General features: G+C 51.1%; 3 protein-coding genes across 5 annotated transcripts; 2 read left to right on the plus strand and 1 right to left on the minus strand.

The window, feature by feature from the left end:
• The first annotated feature begins 1,517 nt into the window (after positions 1–1,517).
• On the plus strand, positions 1,518–11,891 carry LOC136479714 (aspartyl protease family protein At5g10770-like). Its single transcript, XM_066477485.1, has 3 exons — positions 1,518–1,781; positions 11,140–11,407; positions 11,458–11,891. The coding sequence occupies exons 1-3, from the start codon at positions 1,518–1,520 to the stop codon at positions 11,889–11,891; spliced, it is 966 nt and encodes a 321-aa protein (XP_066333582.1).
• On the plus strand, positions 9,319–17,911 carry LOC136483672 (receptor protein-tyrosine kinase CEPR2-like). 3 transcript variants are annotated; one of them, XM_066480799.1, is made up of 4 exons: positions 9,319–9,803; positions 13,584–13,684; positions 14,585–17,230; positions 17,322–17,911. In XM_066480799.1, exons 3-4 carry the CDS (start codon positions 14,671–14,673, stop codon positions 17,696–17,698), a joined length of 2,937 nt encoding a protein of 978 aa, XP_066336896.1. In that variant the 5' UTR covers positions 9,319–9,803; positions 13,584–13,684; positions 14,585–14,670; the 3' UTR covers positions 17,699–17,911. The 3 variants fall into 3 exon arrangements, with proteins under 3 accessions (XP_066336896.1, XP_066336894.1, XP_066336895.1); XM_066480797.1 differs by lacking the exon at positions 13,584–13,684; XM_066480798.1 differs by lacking the exons at positions 9,319–9,803; positions 13,584–13,684 and adding an exon at positions 13,742–14,264.
• Positions 11,994–12,488, minus strand: LOC136479715 (3-ketoacyl-CoA synthase 19-like). The gene has a single exon (XM_066477486.1). It carries the CDS (start codon positions 12,486–12,488, stop codon positions 11,994–11,996), a length of 495 nt encoding a protein of 164 aa, XP_066333583.1.
• Positions 17,912–18,806: the final 895 nt, after the last annotated feature.

An 18,806-nucleotide genomic window follows, 5' to 3' on the forward strand; every position in this document is an offset into this window, starting at 1 on the left:
ATATGGCTTAGTAATGAACTAACTACTCGGATGCAACTTATATTACGTATAATTGCGTTAGGGCTATTCCTACAATGATTTTTTGACACAAATACAATCAAGCTGCATCACATGCTCTTTATAACATTTATACACACACATAAATGTTTTTTACGCTCTCGCGTGTCCTAACTGTCTTCTAAAGATGTTACAGACAATACTCTCCGAGCAGATCATTGTGCTTCGCCATCACCGTCCGTCTCACCGAAAAAGTCTATATCGTCGGCCAGCTTCTTCGCTGCGTCCTCCACCTCATCCTCCAGCTGCTGGGTTTCTGCCTCGCTTAGTCATTCGGCGAACACGCCCCTATCGCCTAAAGGTCGATGGTTTGGTAGTGGGACTGAACCACCGCAAGGGCATGAGTAGCGACGATCAGAATGGCGTCACGGTTGAAGATCTTGAAGTTCTCCCACGTCGCCTTGCACCTCTGGATGAAGGTGTCCGAATGTTGTCACCTGCCGTCAGGCTGAGGAGCTGGTTCCAGGTCGACGCAGTCGAGCACCGGTTTAATTGTGGCGACTATAGCGTTGAAGTTATCCCTTTGGGCCCTAGCCTCCTGCACTAGCACATCAAACTATGCCTTGGCTTTATGATGGTAGCCTGCAAGCATTACAATGTTCCATCATACAAGGAACTTACTTCAACAGTAACTCCGACTAGAAGGTATTCACCTTTTAGCTCCTCGGCCAGCTTCTCTGCTCGTTCTGACTCCTTTGCCTTCTCCTGTCGGAGTTGTTCGACGGCCTGACGTAGTTGGCCGAGCTCCACATCTTGCTCTACAAGCACAACAATTATCACAAAAAAATATGGCTGATCAGCAATACAAAGTACATTCGTCGATATACCGTACCTGCTTTCTGCTCGGATACACTTCTGAGCTGTTCGGATTTCTGTTCCAACTGCTCGGAGGCACCCCTTAGTTGTTCGGAGACAGTGGCCAGCTATTCGGATTTGCTCCGTAGCTACTCGAACGTAGCCGCCAGCTGCTCGGACAGGACCCCCTCTGATATTCTAGGTCCCACGCGTTAGACTCTGCAAGGTCTCACTCGCGCTGGGCCCTTTGGTTGTTTCTCTCTGAGAGGTTCATCGCCTCCCTAAGTTTCTCGTTCTCCTCGGTGAGGGGTTCCATCCTCTTTATCAGCTGGTGCCGCTGCTCGGCAGTCCGAGTTATCCCCTGCAAATTTACAATGCTAATGACAAACTCTGATCTCCAGCATCATAGACGAGCATTTCAAATGTAATACTGACCTCGATTTGTTTCATTACTCCAGCGTCGGTGGATTTTAGTCTCTTCATCTCCCTGGTGGTGTCTTCCTCCTCGATAACCACCACCTCGTCGCTGCGCTTACGGAGGATTCAGATGGATTGGAGTCGAGGTTCAGCACGCTCGATCTCTTCCACCTCATCCACTTTTGTCGTAGCTCGAGGCACCATTGGGGGGATCCGTGGCTGGACAGTAGGTCCGACCATCCCCGGCGATGCCTCAGGGGGACGTCGTTTGCTCCTCGGCCACCACCGGCTTCGTCGCCTCGGACCCTAGTGCTTTCTTGGCAACTCCAGCTTCTATTCCCGAAGACCCGACGGTTCCCGCCGTTGCCTTGGGTATTGTCACCGACTCGTCTGCTACTGGCGCCAATTGTTCGTCGCTAGCAAGTCCGCCAGTGGCCGCGGTTGACTCCTCCGTCGGCGTTGCCTCCACCTCAGGTTCAGTCATCAGCTGTTCGACAGTCCGGACTGGTGGGGTCAGATCCTCCGTACGCTTGGCACTGCATCAGATCGGCTCGTCAGTCGCCAGAAAAATTAAGAGACTACAGCAAAGTAACTCCAAGACAAGGGTACTTACGGTTTGGTTTGCCGGTTCAACTTCTTGAACCGGCGGTGCCTGCCCAAGCCCCCTGGCATAGCCATGGGGTCGACTCCCATGCTCTGGGGGGAGGTCCTGCCTCCTCTACAGTCGACCTCTGTTCTGGCTGCCACACCAGGACCCTCTCCGCCTACCGCTCTGGATTTACTCCCGCCGGTTGCTCGGGGACTCCCGTCGATTGCCCCACAGGGACTCCTGTCGTCTGTTGTGCGGGGGCTTCCCTTGCCCGCTGCTCGGGGACTTCCCTCGTCTCCTGCTAGGGGACTTCTTTGCCTCCCCTTGATTGATCCTCCATGCGCGTGCTGCGCGGAGGCTCCTTTGTGCTCGGTGGAGGAGCCGTCAGAACTTCATCGTCACCAGACCAATCAAACACCATGGTCCTTGGCGTTCGAGTGGTCTGATCATCGCCAAGCGAGATACCGTGTGGTTTGAGGGGAGCAGCAGCCGCCGTCTTCCTCTTCTTCTAGGCCAGTTCTTCTGCCGCTGCCCTCTTCGCCTAGGTTTTCTCCTACACCGGGGGAGGACTATCCGTCCAACCAGCATCCATACCTCCAGACTCCGAAGAAATGCCGACAACACTTTCTTCGGGTTGAGCCGGTGGTCGTGCATCCACCGCTGGTGGCCAATCGCCCCTCGGCACACCAAAAAAGTACATGCCCTATCCTGCAAATGGATCTTTGCATAAGTGAATTAGTATACTAAACAACAATGACAAAGGATAAAAAGCATCAGGAATACACAATTGAGATATTTACCTGAGGAGGCAGATTTTTGCAGTCAAAGGGCTTTGTATACCCTAACATGTTGAATGAGGCAAATAGAGCGAATAGCTCTGCAGCCCGCTCTTCAACAACGTCCCTCGACAGCATCTCCGGCCTCTCTCGGGTACCATCGGTCTCCCCCTTGAACTCGAAGGCTGGGTGCGCCCTCTCTTTATAGGGCTACACACGGCGTACTATAAAGCTCGCTGCTACTAATCCGCCATTGGTCCTCACGCCCTTTATTAAGGCAAGAAGCTCCCTCACTTGCTCCATATCATCGCTGCTCGACGTCTCCGACCAGCTCCTTTGGCTCTCTGGGATGTGGTCGATGTCACAGCGGACGGCTGGGTGGTTCTGTTTCATGTAGAATCACCTGGCGTTCCACCCCTTCACTGATGTGTTCAGTGGCACAGTAAGGTACTCGCCCGCCATCCCATCGCACAGCTGAAGGTATACCCCACCGACCACCTTGGAACCGCCGCTGCCTCTCTTCTTCAGCCAGAACAGGTGACGAAAGAGGTTGAAGTGGGGGAGGATTCTGAGATATGCCTCACAGAAATGGATGAAGATTGAGATGTGTAGAATGGTATTGGGATGGAGATTGCATAGACTAACCATCCAGAGCTCCACCAGATCCCTCAGGAACAGATGAACAGGAAATCCCAACCCGCGCCAGAAATAATCCTCGAATACCACCACTTCATCGGTATGAGGCGTTGGGAAGGACTCACCGAGGGTCGGTCGCCATCCGGCAGTAGCACGGTCAGGAAGAACGCCAGCCTCCACCAATCTGTTAAGCTCCGCCTCTCCCGTTCACAACGGCACCCACTCTTCATCACGCCGAGCGCCGGCGCTCGCCTTCTTGGGGCTTGTCTTCTTCGATTTGGCAGCTCCCTTCTTCGGCGCCATCTCTCAGATATGATTGGGGTTTGGCGGCGGAAGCAAATGTGGATGCAAATCTAGAAACGCGAGGGTTGAGGATGAAGACGGAATGGCAAAGTGGCAAAGGTGGGAGCGTGGGATGTGGCGGCGTAGTTATAAAGCACTTTCCCCACTCTTCCGTATTCAAGGGTTTTTGGGAAACAGTTCCCGTGATTTGCGCCTCTTCGAATTCTCCATCGCGGCTTAATGGGCCGTAACTTGGGCTTCATGCAACCGCAGCCCATGTCGCTCATTTATCGTCGCCGTCGGTTATCACTCGCCGAATAATCACCAATTTCTCTGTCATTTACTGAGGCTCAGTAACAGTTACTGTACGACCATTACTCTGGTTTTTTCTCCATGGATGGGTTTTTTTCAGTTATCTTCGTAAACGGCTCAGGGACTGGCTGCCTGCTCGGCTGGTCTTTTTACTATTTTTATGTTTCTGACCCAGGCACCACGTGGCTATGTCACCTACTGTCAGGCTCAGGGACTAAGTGGGCACACTTAACCTTGCGGTGAATGTGCTCTCTCTCATTTCAGGGCGATGCTCAAGGACTGGCTGCCTACTCGACTGGTCTTTTACTATTCTTCTACTTTGGACCCTGGCACCACATGACTACGTCATCTACTGTTAGGCTCGGGGACTAAGTGGGCACACTTCACCTCACGATGAATGTGCTTGCTTTATTCTGGAAGACTCCGCGTCTCTTGAAGCTGAAGAAGACTATCTCCTTTTCTCGTGGTCGAACTCTAAGTGGGCACACTTGGTCCACTGCGAAGAAATTTTTGATTCTGAACTTAAGCTCCTTACACCCTTATGGCAAGTCGTGCTTGGGTTACGCTGCTCGGCTACGGTTCGTGCTGCTTAGTGATAGTACACGCTGTTCGGCAACTGCTCGGCAACTCATCACGGTGGTCAAACCATGAGTTCGACTGCTTGACTTTGTTCGCACCTGCTCGAATAAGCTCAAGACGACATTGCACAATGGGTGCAAGGCGCGCGGGGACTAGCTGTGGGGGGTATGACCTCGGATACCCATGGCAGACCACATGGGCTACGCCCTTAGGGGCGGCCCTGCCCACAAGATGAAGCCTTGCGGGGCACGACTTTGCTCGGCGCCTCCCGCAAAACATCTGGAAGATATCCTGAAGATACTACGAGATCTGTTAGGATATGTATGATCCCAATATTCCTGTAATTAGTTATTGCTTTCTGATTATTTCTCAGATCTAACTGACTTGTAACCCTGCTCCCCGGACTATATAAGGCGGGCAGGGACCCCCTCCAAACTCATGTAATATCATATGATAGCTAATACAAACCAACAGACCACAGGAGTAGGATATTACGTCATACTGATGGCCTGAACCTGTCTAACTCGTGTGTCTCTATTGCCTTCTTGTTCTTGATCTCACGCTCCTCTGCCGATCAATCTACCTTCGTGGGATACCCCTCGGAGGACTGCCAATGATATTCTGTCGACAGAATTAAATGATTAAATGTGTATAGGACAACAAGGAAGATCCTATGCTATACTTGCCTTAAAATTGGATCCTTCTTCCAATCCAAATATTCAAAGATCTGCTTCTTGATTCACCACTTATAGCTCACCGACTGGACATGATCATAAAACACTACACAAGCATCCATGCAATCATACACAAAGCAAACAATAGATCTAAATTAGAACAGTACACCAACCATAATAAACAACAAGTAAAAAGGTTTTAAAGATGTTCTACACGTTGCTACGAACACACAGACGCAAAAAGCACGCTAATCGGAGCTACGGTGAAAAAGATATATCTACCGATAGATCTACTTTTAAAAAGAAACTATAGGATTTATTTATTTTAGCTATATAAAACATGTATAAGATACTTCAAAGAAATACCTTAATTGAGTTAAGTCAAATTATACTTGATTTAGAAAAACAAGGTAAAACTAATCATATAATTGACCAAGGTGAAAAGCCTAAGTTACTTTTAATTAGAAAAATCCAATTGCATAATCATTATTCAAGTTAGGCATTAAACCATGAAATTCCTGAACTCCTGACATGGAAAGCATTGATACTAATGCGTAGATTTCGTTGTAATGAATCTAGCGCAACTTGAACATGTCAAATCAGAGCTAAAACGTAGAAGATATGAATCAAACAAGATTTCCTTTAATAAAATAATAGATTAAATCTAACCTCAAGTTTTATAAGTTGAAAACATATCTAACAGTAGTATGAACATGTAGATTATGAAATTACGAACCTAACGCAAGTTGAACAGGTCAAATCGGAGTTAAAACAAAGAAAATATGGCCTAATGAAGATAGTAACAATTTTGTAAATAGATGGAACTTGATTTTTGAATTTAAAAATAAATAAAATCTGATTTTAAACCGGCCAAGGACCACGGATACTATTTTATCAAAAGATAGGGGTTCTTTAACAAAATTGTAGGCACGGTGGGTTAGATTATCCAAAAACCGAGGGTCTCTTTAGTAAAATAGCAGGCGAATCGGTACCTTCTAATCTGGGCCATGAATCTCAGATCAGACGGCCGCGATGTGTTGGGGAAGATTTGGCTGGCCGGAACAATGGCCGCGCGGCGGCTGCCATGGCTGGACTTGGCCAACCTCGCCAGAGTTCACGTAAAATAGCCTACGAGCCACTACTGAGCAAAGAGAGGGCACGGGGATGCGTATCTCGAGCTCACGAACTCGATGGGGGCCTCGAGGATGGCCGCGAGGGCGCAGGGGTAGTGGGATGCTCGCGATGGTGGCTCGGCAATGACGGCGAGCTCCTGTACAACACAGTGACACGAGGTAAGTGAAACAGGGCGAGAGAAAGATAGAAAAGGGGCTCAGAAGTTCGTAGAACTAACGTGAAGCTCGGCAACGTGCTTACGGAGGTGTTGACGCGACAAAATCGTGAAACGAACTCAACGGCGGCGGCGCTTAGGGCTACGGCTGCTGCGGCCTCGAGCAGGGGCGGCGCTTGCTCTAGGGTTCGGGGAAAGCGGCGTGGGGTACCGCTGCTACTTATGAGGCGTGGGAGCTTGCGGAAGAAGCCAAAACTGCCGGGTCGACATCGACACAGACTCCTCCATGGAGTCCAGTGCGACGACGGGTTGAAGAAGGTCCTAACGGACGGGGCCCACCAGTCAGCGAAAGAGAGAGGTGGAAGGGAAAGGCGCGGCGCTGTTGGGCCGACTGGGCTGGGGGCGTGTGGCTGGGCCGAGCTAGGAGGGGGCGCGGGAGGAAGAAAACGGGTGGGCTGCTGTGGGCCAGAAGAGTGGAAGAAAGTTTTTTTTATTTCAAATGTTTTCCAAATGCAATTTCAAATCCAATTTAAATTCTTTTGAAATTTTGTTCGAACTCAATCATCACAATGTAAATTTGCAGCAGCATGAATACTCAACCATGTAGCTAACCCTATGATAAATTTTAATTTAAAGAAAATTTTTATTTTCCTATGTTTTTATGAGCACAAAATTGCATAATTAATTCAATTTTCATCCATTTCAAAAAGAGAAATGTTTAGGGTGTTACACATCATGAGATCCGGAGTGGCCAGACTTGGAGCGGGCTTCTCCAGCTGCACCTCGCGCTCCCTTCCTTCCTCGGATGTTGCAAACGCATGTTTCAGGAGTTTCATATGCACGTTGCAAGTGTTTCATGTGGATGTTGCAAAAGTAGATCGGGATGTTGCATATATTGCAATCGTCTGTTTCAAATGTTTTAGCTGTTTCAGACATATGTTGCACGTGTTTTATCTTGGTGTTGCATATGTTTCACACTTATGTTGCAAATGTTTCATCCGGATGTTGCATATGTTTTCATACATATGTTGCAAGTGTTTCAACTGTTTTCAGACAGATGTTGCAAATAAATGTCCTCTAGATGTTGCAAAAGTAGATCTGGTGTTGCACATGTTTTAGTAGACCCCATCTACAGTAGCCGCCTACTACAGCTGCTGGGCCCGCCTGCATGCGCGTGGGTGTGGAGGGGGCGTAAACGGTAGGCACAGGAAATCGTGCGGGTGCAGATTGAGACCAAAGCAAGCGTGGGACATGGAGTGGAGCGGGACCCCAAGCAGGCGTGCGGCGTAGATGTCCGAACGCTAGCCCCCGTCCAGATGTCCGGGCGCTATCCGTTCCCTAAATTTATCTATTTTGCATACATCACGTAGGGTGGACAGCTATCAGACACAGTAACTGACCTAGGTAAAAAGAAAAAGAAGGCTTAGCTAGATTCTCTAATAAGGTAATGCAAAGTTCATAGAGAAAATATTAGGGACTTTCTTTCTTTGTTTTAAGCATCTCCATCGGATTTCCTTTCTCGTTTCTCTTAAATCTTGTATAGGGGATTGAGAAAACACAATTTATCATTTTAGGGACACCGTGCTTTAGCAGATTGAGAAAATACACGACTCCTTTACCTCTTATAGGAGATTGAGAAAACACAATTTATCATTTTAGGAACATCGTGCTTTAGCCCTTGTTTAGTTCGCAAAAAGTTTTCCCAAAAAGTGCTACAGTACCCGTCACATCGAATCTTGCGGCACGTGCATGGAGCATTAAATGTAGACGAAAATAAAAACTAGTTGCACAGTTTGGTTGGATATTGCGAGACGAACGTTTTGAGCCTAATTAGTCCATGATTGAACACTAATTGCCAAATAAAAACGAAAGTGCTACAGTAGCCAAATTTCGCACTTTTCGCGAACTAAACACGCGCTTAGCAGATTGAGCAAATACACACTTCCTTTACCTCTCTAGCATATGGGACCAAATGCCAGCTAGTCAATTGTTTCCTATGTTTCTCCTTGATCTCCTCTCTACCTCACACTCTCTAGACTCCAATCATTTCATCCATCTATTATTCTCTCTCATTCGGGGCAGGGCCCTTACTCTCTCTTCTCTTTCTTCTTTCTCCCATGGCTGGCACGGCAGCAACGACGCAGCTTGCTCGTCGAGCTTGGTGGCCAACGTGGCAAGCTCTCCTGCTTGGCTCCTCGACGTAGCGGCCGGCAAGGCAGTGGTCGCATAGCTTGCTCGCCGGGCTTGTAGTTGTCGCCCCTGCGGAAATGGAAAGGGGACCGGGATGTGTCTCCTTTCTTTGAGAGAATGGGGAGTGTTTTTGAGGATTTGAGAAAAAAATTAAAGAAAGAGAATGAGAAAAGGGGTCAACACGTTTTTTACTTCATTCCCTTATATAACAAGTTTTTGGCAAATGTGATTGTTTTATTAATATGGTGTAGATGCTCTTAGCCAAACATCAATAACCGATTTCGTGGAGCGGCTCACAGTAGATACTCCCTCCGTCCCAAAAATAAGTGATATTTTAGATTTGTTCTATGTTAAACAACTTCAAGTTTAACCAAATTTATAAGAAAGAACATTAATATTTATAACATTGAATAGGTAGAATATAAAAATATATTTTCATGATAAAACTAATAATATAAATTTGGTATCATGAACATTAGTACTTTTTCGTATAAATTTGATCAAACTTAAAATGATTTGACATAGTCTAAACCTGAAGACATCACATATTTTGGGACAGAAGGAGTACCAACTATTTTTTGGACTAAAAATCAAAATAAGAGGTAAATATGTAATGCTAAACTAGGCCTAAGCACCGTCAGCTCTGCACCTCCGTCCAACTCCGAAGCCACCAGCGCGGGCAGCCAAAGCAGGCCGGCAGGGGGGCCGGATGCCACGGCTGAAACGGCAGTCCCGCAAGCAACAGCATCGGCTCTTGCATTGCAGTCCCTTTTCTCCCGCCACCGGCCACCAATTTGATACAGCCTCTTGCCTATCTCTCTCTCTCTTTCTCCGGGGCCGTGCCTCCGTGTACATATCTCCGCTCCGGCTCCGGTGCACATCCCGTGACCGCCGGCCGCGTATATCATCGATGAATCTGAGCCTCCATACGAGAGTCAAACGCAGAGCCTGATTGATCCCCAGTTACCACGAGCTAAGCCCACACTAACTAGCTAGTCAGCCCTGCAATTGCTGCATCCTCTGCTCTGAGTATCTGCTCCCAAACCAGCAGCTTTCTCCCTTCTACTCTTCCTACCTCGCTTGCTCGCTCAATTCGCTCTTCTTCTTCTTCTTGCTGCTGCTGCTCGTGGTGTCAGATTGTTGCTTGGTGCGGTCGAAGAAGGAGCTGATCAAGAACTAGGGGAGGAAGGAAGGTGCTGGATCGGAAGGTATATAAATCCCTGTAACTGAGCTACTCTTTCTCTGATCCTCTCTGTTCTGATTGATGGCTCTGCATCCTGTTGGCAATAGGCTTTGTTGTTGATGCTGTAGTTAGTCTATACTACGGGTGTTTCCTTCCATGGGTTCCCTTTCTAGCTGGTAGCTTCTACCTACCTAGTTCTTGCTAGAGATACTAGCTGATGCGCTTCGTATCTCTACTCTTCGTCGATCGCCAGTAGTGTAGTAGTATTCATTTGTGTTCTGCAGGGTTATCATCTAAACTCTGTTTCATTTGTGGTTTTTGTGAGAGTTGTATCTGCCCAGTGGAAGCTTCCACTCCAATCATTTCTTGATACCCTAGAGTGTAGCTTGTAGAAGGTGAACGGTGCTAAGTAGCTTGGGCTTCTTGCACCCACACATTCCAGTAGTCCTGCTCCTGCACAAGAATATTTTCCTTTGTCGGCATGTTGAATATTTGCAACCTCCAATTAAGGAACCACCAGTTTTCCACGGCCATACAATTTTTTTTCGTTTTACTTGGTAAATTGAATTTCTATTTATTTCCTTTTTTTTCTCTTTGTGGGCTTTTAACTTGAGTGAAATTATCAGATTGAAAAATATACATTTGTCCTCTTTCAGAAAAAAAGAACAAATATACATGATCGTTGATGAAGATAATAGCTAATGTTTCTGTCATCACTCATCACCAAAGAAATGCCTCAACAAGGAGGAAACCTTCTTTTTTTTTATAACAAACCAGGCAGAGGAGCGAAGAGGAAGAAACCTGTATATGTTGCTGTGTAGTTGCATGATACGAACTGATTTGATGACTCCTGATGATTTTCTGGCATATGTTGTTCTAATAGTCCAATATCTCACTCTCAGATAGGGGATATAGGCACCTGTTGGAATTATTACTAGTTGACTATGGTGCCAAAACTATCTTAGTTCAGAAGCTCTTATTTGTGGGATTTTTAGTAAAGTGTAAAGAAACAGTAAAATTGATAGGTGAGGGGTGTAAACTCTTCCCAAATCTGCACACTCGCCGAGCAATTTTGAGTTTCGATATATTCATGAAAAGTGAATGCATATATATTCTTCTCTATCAATATATGCCCGCTCTTGTCAATGACAGAAAAATGAATGCATTTTTATAAGAGGTATATGCATCGTAGGCCCTTGAACTTGTCTTGAGGTGTCACTTAGGCCACAAACTCTCAAATCATACTTCTGGCACCCTAATGTTGTTTAAGTATGCCACTTAGGTCCATAACTCATCGGATCAAGATTTTGGCCGACGTGGCGTGGACAGAACGCACGTGAGCTGCGCGTGAGCTGGTCTAGGGCGTGCAAATAAGCAGAGAGGCCCCCCGCGACCGCTACCTCCGCCGTCTCCTCGCAGCCGACGAATCGCGTGCCAACTCATTCCAGCTCCGCGACGACAACGACAGGGCAGCGGCAGCGGCCACGCGATCCGGCTCGGCAGAGGTCCCGCTGACCTCTGGCATCCGGTTCCAGACGCTCAACTACGTCACCACCATCGCGCTCGGCAGCAGCAGCTCCGGCTTTGGCTCCCCCGCCGCGAACCTCACCGTCATCGTGGACATGGGAAGCGACCTCACCTGGGTGTAGTGCAAGCCCTGCTCCGCGTGCTACGCGCAGCGCGACCCGCTCTTCGACCCCACGGGCTCCGCCACCTACATCGCGGTCCGGTGCAACGCCTCCGCGTGCGCGGCCTCCCTCAAGGCGGCCACGGCACGTCGGGATCCTACGGTACCACCGGCGGCGGGGGAGGCAACGAGAGGTGCTACTACGCGTTGGCATACGGCGACGGGTCCTTCAGCCGCGGTGTGCTCGCCACGGGCACGGTCGCGCTCGACGGCGCCAACCTAGACGGGTTCGTGTTCAGGTGCGGGCTCAGCAACCGCGGCCTGTTCGGCGGCACGGCGGGGCTCATGGGCTTCGGCCGCACCGAGCTGTCCCTGGTCTCCCAGACCACGTCCTGGTACGATGGCTCGAGGGCAGCGGCATGGGCGAGCCCCTACGCCATGAGGGTGGTGCCGCCGACGGCCGCGCCGGTGATGTTGAGGAAGTAGAAGAGCGGCTGCGCCGGGTCGGCGATCATGCGGGTGTAGGCCACGGGCGTCGTGACTGCGGGAGTCGACGGAGCTGCTGCTACTGATGCGGCGCAGTAGCTATCACCACGCCACGACGGCTGCGAACAGGGCGAGCTCCCTGACGGGGAGGATGCGCGGCGCGAGGCGCGTCATGTTGGCGGTGAAGGCTCGGACGGCGACCTTGGGGAGCGACTTGCTGAGGCTGATGCCGACGAGGCCGTCGCCGTCCTCGCGCTGCACGATGGCCAAGTGCGCATCGTCGGCGCCGGCGACGGTGGTGCGCTCCACGACGCGGAGCTCCATCTTGGCGCGCCCAAGAAGCGCCGTGTCGGTGGTGAGCAGCACGGCCGAGCCGCCGCAGCGGAAGAGGCAGTGGCCCAGCTTCATGGACCTGTCGACGCCCGCATAGCAGTTGGGCGTGATGCACTCTGCGGAGACGACGAGCGCCAGCGTCGGGCGCCGCGGGGACTGGGACCGGGATCGTGCGTGCATGGTGCTCCGGGCAAGGTCCACGGCCACGAGCACGGCGGCGCATCCCATCCCGGAGAGGTTGTAGGCCGCGACGTCGTCGCGCATGCCGTGCGCGCGCACGATCCGGGACGCGAGCGACGGCGCCAGGTGGAACGTGCTGACGTCGTGGCATGCCGAAAGCTACTACGCCGCATCAGTAGCAGCAGCTCCGCCGGCTTTGTTAGCACGCTAGCCTGCGCGGCCGCTAGAGCTCGCCTGCGCCGCCGCGCTCGCAGAGCAATGTGAGCTTGCCTACACTGGAGGTCTCCTCGCGCACCTCCGCTGGTTCGCGCCGCCGCCGGAGCTCGCCCGCGCCGCTGCCCTCGAGCCATCGTACCGGGACGCGGTCTAGGAGACCAGGGACAGCTCGGCGCCACCAACGTGCTCATCGACTCCGGCACGGTGATCACGCACCTAGCGCCGTCCGTGTACCGCGCCGCGCCGTGTTTAAGTATGCTGACAGCTCTAGTAAGAGGAGGGGAAATGGAGGATATGAAAAGAACTGGGGGGCCTCTCTGCTTATTTGCACGCCCCAGACCAGGATCACGCGTGGCTCACGTGCGCTCTGTCCACGCCACGTCGGTCAAAACCTTGATCCGATGAGTTATGGACCTAAGTGGCATACTTAAACAATATTAGTGTGACAGAAGAACGATTTGAGAGTTTGTGGACCTAAATGGCACCCCGAGACAAAGTTCAAGGGCCTATGATGCATATATCTCTTTTTATAAACTTTATTGAAAACTATGGTTTATTTTCTTGATGTAGCCTTCTAAGTACACCTACAATCTTGTATTTATTTGACATGATAAGTAAGAATCAATCTATAGATACTGAATGAGGATTCCAGCATGCATTATATTTCAAAACTACGGTCATATACCACAAAAAAAGCTGTAGACTAGTTGTCACGTTTTATACAGCAATGAGAGAGTACATGATACTCTGAAGAATTAGTCAGTGGAGCTAGAACCCAAAAACATTTCTTTAGCAAGATCAAAAGCTACCACCGATAATTATTCTTTACCGTTATCATTTTAGAATTCAGTCATGGGGGCAAAACATGTTAGGTCAATTTCTTCTTTTCTTGGCCATACCGCCAAGAACTGATGCCAAAATTGGATCACATCCTTCCCCAATAACACTGTCTCTTTTACACAGGTCCCTCATATCGTGTCGCTTCAAGGTTTCACTAGTTATCCAGCTAAGCACCATGATTTTGGGCCATTTCCCATGTTAGACACTGATGGCTCACTAAAATAGTAAGTGCCAAAGTGTGTTCCCACTGAAAATTGCTTTGACCATCTTCTTTTTATCCTTGTGTGTGGATTCCATCATCTGATCCCATTATACATCTCTGGTGAGTGCTCTGCCTTTTCGCCCGCCGGTTAACTTGGTGGAGGTGAATATGTGTGGTGTGGTGTGGCTTCCATGAGGCAATCTATTGCATTTCCTGGTGTTTGTGGTGAAATGAAGTCAACAGAACAGGGTAGAGGCTGTCATGTGGGGCTGCTGTAGGCGCATGCGTCCAGCGCTGGTGGCTGAGTCCAGCTTGCTGTCCTCAATCTGAGGAGTGCATGGTGACCACATCCAGCGCATGGTGGCTGAGTCCAGCCGGAGGTTTAGTTAGTGAATGGTTAGCAGGGTTAGCGGTGAATGGCTAGCAGTGAGTGAAGGAGCGGTTAGCATTGAGTGAAGGAGCTTAGTCGGTGGAATAGCTAGCCGTGAGGCTATGTAAGCCGATTAGCATCTCTGGATGGGCAAGCAATGAAGAAAAAACAATCAACCCAATTCCCCAGTCCCCCTCCACGTCGACTTTGCTCGGCCTTCCTCCTGGCAATGGTAATCCTCCCTACCCCAAATGAACTAAGGTCCATAACAGAGGCAGTGGAAGGTGGGAGCTGGCAGGTCATCGTCTCTGAACATGTTTACATAGGAAACCAACTTGGGGCCTTGGGGGTGTCCAAATCACCTACCAGTTTGTGCACATAGTTGTGGCCACCTATGCAGTTTTTGAGGCTGACATTAGCCTAGTCCAAAAAAGATGAACAGAAGTTTTGAATTTTTTTTGTCGCTTCAACTCATCTAATACTTTATCACCAAGAAATTGGATGGTTAATGAACTATAACCATGACTCATATCTCTTGTTTTCCATTTTCAGGTCTTCTGAATCTCAGACATTCAGGACAGCACAAGAACCCATGTGATCCATTTCTTCAGAGAATCTGCCAACACCATCTGCTTGCCATGAGAGGACAAATCCTTGCCTACCTCCCTCTGAATCTGATCACACTCCTCTCGCTCTTCCTGAGCTGCACCTGTCAAATCGACTCCCAAACACAAGCCCTCCTCCAGTTCAAGGCCGGGCTGAACGACCCTCTGAACCACCTCGTGTCATGGACGAACGCCACCTCCAAGTGTCGCTTCTTCGGCGTCCGGTGCGACGACGACAGCACCGGCTCCGGCACGGTCACCGAGATCTCGCTGTCGAGCATGAACCTCTCCGGTGGGATCTCGCCGTCCGTTGGGGCGCTGCACGGCCTGGCGCGGCTTAAGCTCGACTCCAACTCGCTCTCGGGGCCCGTGCCGCCTGAGCTGGCGAAATGCACGCAGCTCCGGTTCCTGAACCTGTCCTACAACAGCCTCGCCGGGGAGCTGCCGGACCTGTCCGCGCTGACGGCGCTCCAGGCCCTCGACGTCGAGAACAATGCCTTCACCGGGCGCTTCCCGGCGTGGGTCGGCAACCTGTCCGGCCTCACCACGCTCAGCGTCGGCATGAACAGCTACGACCCAGGGGAGACGCCGCCGATGATCGGCAACCTCAGGAACCTGACGTACCTGTACCTGGCGGGCAGCAGCTTGACGGGAGTGATACCAGACTCCATCTTCGGGCTCACCGCGCTGGAGACGCTGGACATGTCCATGAACAATCTCGCCGGCGTGATCCAGCCGGCCATCGGAAAACTCCGGAACCTGTGGAAGATCGAGCTGTACAAGAACAACCTCGCTGGCGAGCTCCCGCCGGAGCTCGGGGAACTGACCAAGCTGCGGGAGATCGACGTGTCCCAGAACCAGATCAGCGGCAGGATCCCGGCGGCGTTCGCGGCGCTCACGGGGTTCACGGTCATCCAGCTCTACCACAATAACCTGTCCGGGCCGATCCCGGCGGAGTGGGGCGACCTGCGGTACCTCACGAGCTTCTCCATCTACGAGAACCGATTCTCCGGCGAGTTCCCGGCCAACTTCGGCCGGTTCTCACCGCTCAACAGCGTCGACATCTCCGAGAACGCCTTCGTCGGGCCTTTCCCGAGGTACCTGTGCCGCGGCAACAACCTCCAGTTCCTTCTCGCTCTCCAGAACGGCTTCTCCGGCGAGTTCCCGGAGGAGTACGCGGCGTGCAAGAGCCTGCAACGCTTCCGGATCAACAAGAACCGGTTCACCGGCGACCTCCCGGATGGCCTGTGGGGGCTCCCGGCGGCGACGATCATCGACGTGTCCGACAACGAGTTCACCGGAGCCATGTCGCCGCTGATCGGGCAGGCGCAGAGCCTCAACCAGCTGTGGCTGCAGAACAACAACCTCAGCGGGGCAATACCGCCGGAAATCGGCCGGCTCGGGCAGGTGCAGAAGCTCTACCTGTCCAACAACTCCTTCTCGGGCTCCATACCGTCGGAGATCGGGAGCCTGTCTCAGCTGACGGCGCTGCACCTGGAGGACAACGAGTTCAGCGGCGCCTTGCCGGACGACATCGGCGGCTGCATCAGGCTCGTCGAGATCGACGTCTCCCAGAACGCGCTGTCCGGGCCGATTCCGGCCTCGCTGTCGCTGCTGTCGTCGCTCAACTCGCTCAACCTCTCCAACAACGAGCTCAGCGGGCCGATCCCGACGAGCCTCCAGGCGCTCAAGCTCAGCTCCATCGACTTCTCCTCCAACCAGCTCACCGGGAACGTTCCGCCGGGGCTTCTGGTGCTCGCCGGCGGCAGCCAGGCGTTTGCCCGAAACCCCGGACTCTGCGTTGACGGCAGGTCCGACCTCGGCGTCTGCAACGTGGACGGCGGCCACAAGGACGGCCTCGCCACGAAGTCGCAGCTTGTGCTGGTGCTGGTCCTTGTCTCGGCGACGCTGCTGCTCGTGGCCGGCATCCTGTTTGTGAGCTACCGGAGCTTCAAGCTCGAGGAGCTCAAGAAGAGGGACCTGGAGCACGGCGACGGGTGCGGGCAGTGGAAGCTGGAGTCGTTCCACCCGCTGGAGCTGGACGCCGACGAGATCTGCGCCGTCGGGGAGGAGAACCTAATCGGGTCGGGCGGCACGGGGCGCGTGTACCGGCTGGAGCTCAAGGGCCGCGGCGGCGGCGGCGGCGGCGTGGTGGCCGTGAAGCGGCTGTGGAAGGGCAACGCGGAGCGGGTGATGGCCGCCGAGATGGCCATCCTCGGCAAGGTCCGGCACCGGAACATCCTCAAGCTGCACGCGTGCCTGTCGCGCGGCGAGCTCAACTTCATCGTCTACGAGTACATGCCGCGCGGCAACCTGCACCAGGCGCTCCGGCGGGAGGCCAAGGGCAGCGGGCGCCCGGAGCTGGACTGGCAGCGCCGCTGCAAGATCGCGCTCGGCGCGGCCAAGGGGCTCATGTACCTCCACCACGACTGCACGCCGGCCATCATCCACCGCGACATCAAGTCCACCAACATCCTGCTCGACGAGGACTACGAGGCCAAGATCGCCGACTTCGGCATCGCCAAGGTCGCCGAGGATTCCTCCGACTCCGAGTTCAGCTGCTTCGCCGGAACCCATGGCTACCTCGCGCCCGGTGAGTCTTAATATGAGTATTTGACACCCTTTGCACAATTGTTTGCGTGCCACGTAGACTTACTGGCCATCTGGGGTTTTCACGTTCGCAGAGCTGGCCTACTCGCTCAAAGTGACGGAGAAGACGGACGTGTACAGCTTCGGCGTGGTGCTGCTGGAGCTGGTCACCGGCCGGAGCCCGATCGACCCGCGCTTCGGCGAGGGCAGGGACATCGTGTCCTGGCTGTCCAGCAAGCTCGCCTCGGAGAGCCTCGACGACGTCCTGGACCCGCGGGTCGCCGTGCTGGCCAGGGAGAGGGACGACATTCTCAAGGTGCTCAAGATCGCCGTGCTTTGCACCGCCAAGCTGCCGGCGGGCCGGCCGACCATGAGAGACGTGGTAAAGATGCTCACCGATGCCGGCGCGGGCCCCTGCAGCCCGCGCGGCAAGCCGCCGTCAAGGGTCTGCAGCGACAAGAGCTGCTGCTGAATTTTTGGAGCAGGCTCTGCCTCTTGCCACCGATAGATATGCCTCTGCTTCTTCGTTCAATCCCTGGTGCCATCTGCGCTATGTGATAGGACCATATTTTGTACTTGCAGGTATTTTGTACAATGATTAAACTGAAGTACTCCTTAATCCTCATTAATGTAAGCCATATTTTGGTCAAAAAATCTTTGAAAGCTATATTATCACCTTTTGTTCCTCTTATAAGTTATAATAATATGCTATAATTGCTACAGAATAGTAATATCATCAGAAAAAAATATTTTAAAATTGAGGCAAATACCACTTTTGTGAAGATGCATATAATTTGATTAATTATTTTTCAATAAAAATGCCATTAGATGATTTTTTGCATAACAATAACATAAGCACAGACAATTCATAGTCCAATCTATGTACAGAGCTTTGATAGACCTTATTGTCATTCCAAGAAACAGCTTCATTTGGAAATTAAAGCTTCCTCTCAATGTTGGTGCTATCTACAAAAAGGACTCGTCCTAACAAAAGATAATTTAGCTACGAGGTAATAGAGAGGTAATGTGAATGTTACTTGTATCATCTAATTGAAACAATATCACAAATTGTCCTTTTTATGACAGCAAATTGTCCTTTTGTTGTTATTTTGCAGATTCATTTGGAGAGTGGTATAAATTGCTTTTGATCTTACTAGTTATTGGCCCATGCATTGCAATGGCCACGGTCACACAAAACTTACACTGAGATACATCTCTCCCAAAAAATAACATGCACATAAAATACATGAACACTTCATGGTATATGTCTACAGGTCAAACTAAAACCTTTCAACATCTTTTCGAGCAAATAACAATAGTCACCTTATCTTGAATTCATCATGGCAGCGGCACAAAACATTTGTGATCTAACATGCAGACAAAGCTAAGTATTGGTATACTTCCCTTTGAATGTTTTATAAAAATAAGGTGCATCCTTCATAATAGGTAAAGTTTATTTTACTAATTAAGAGCCAAAAAAAGTAAGGTTGGAGGCGATTGGTTACATCATTGTTATGTACCCAAAAAAGTCAAATTTGAGATGGAGCTCTTATCTCTAGGTCACTCAACTTCTCCAATTT

This window comes from Miscanthus floridulus, chromosome 9 (assembly GCF_019320115.1).
Source record: "Miscanthus floridulus cultivar M001 chromosome 9, ASM1932011v1, whole genome shotgun sequence".
Taxonomy (NCBI): Eukaryota; Viridiplantae; Streptophyta; class Magnoliopsida; order Poales; family Poaceae; genus Miscanthus; species Miscanthus floridulus.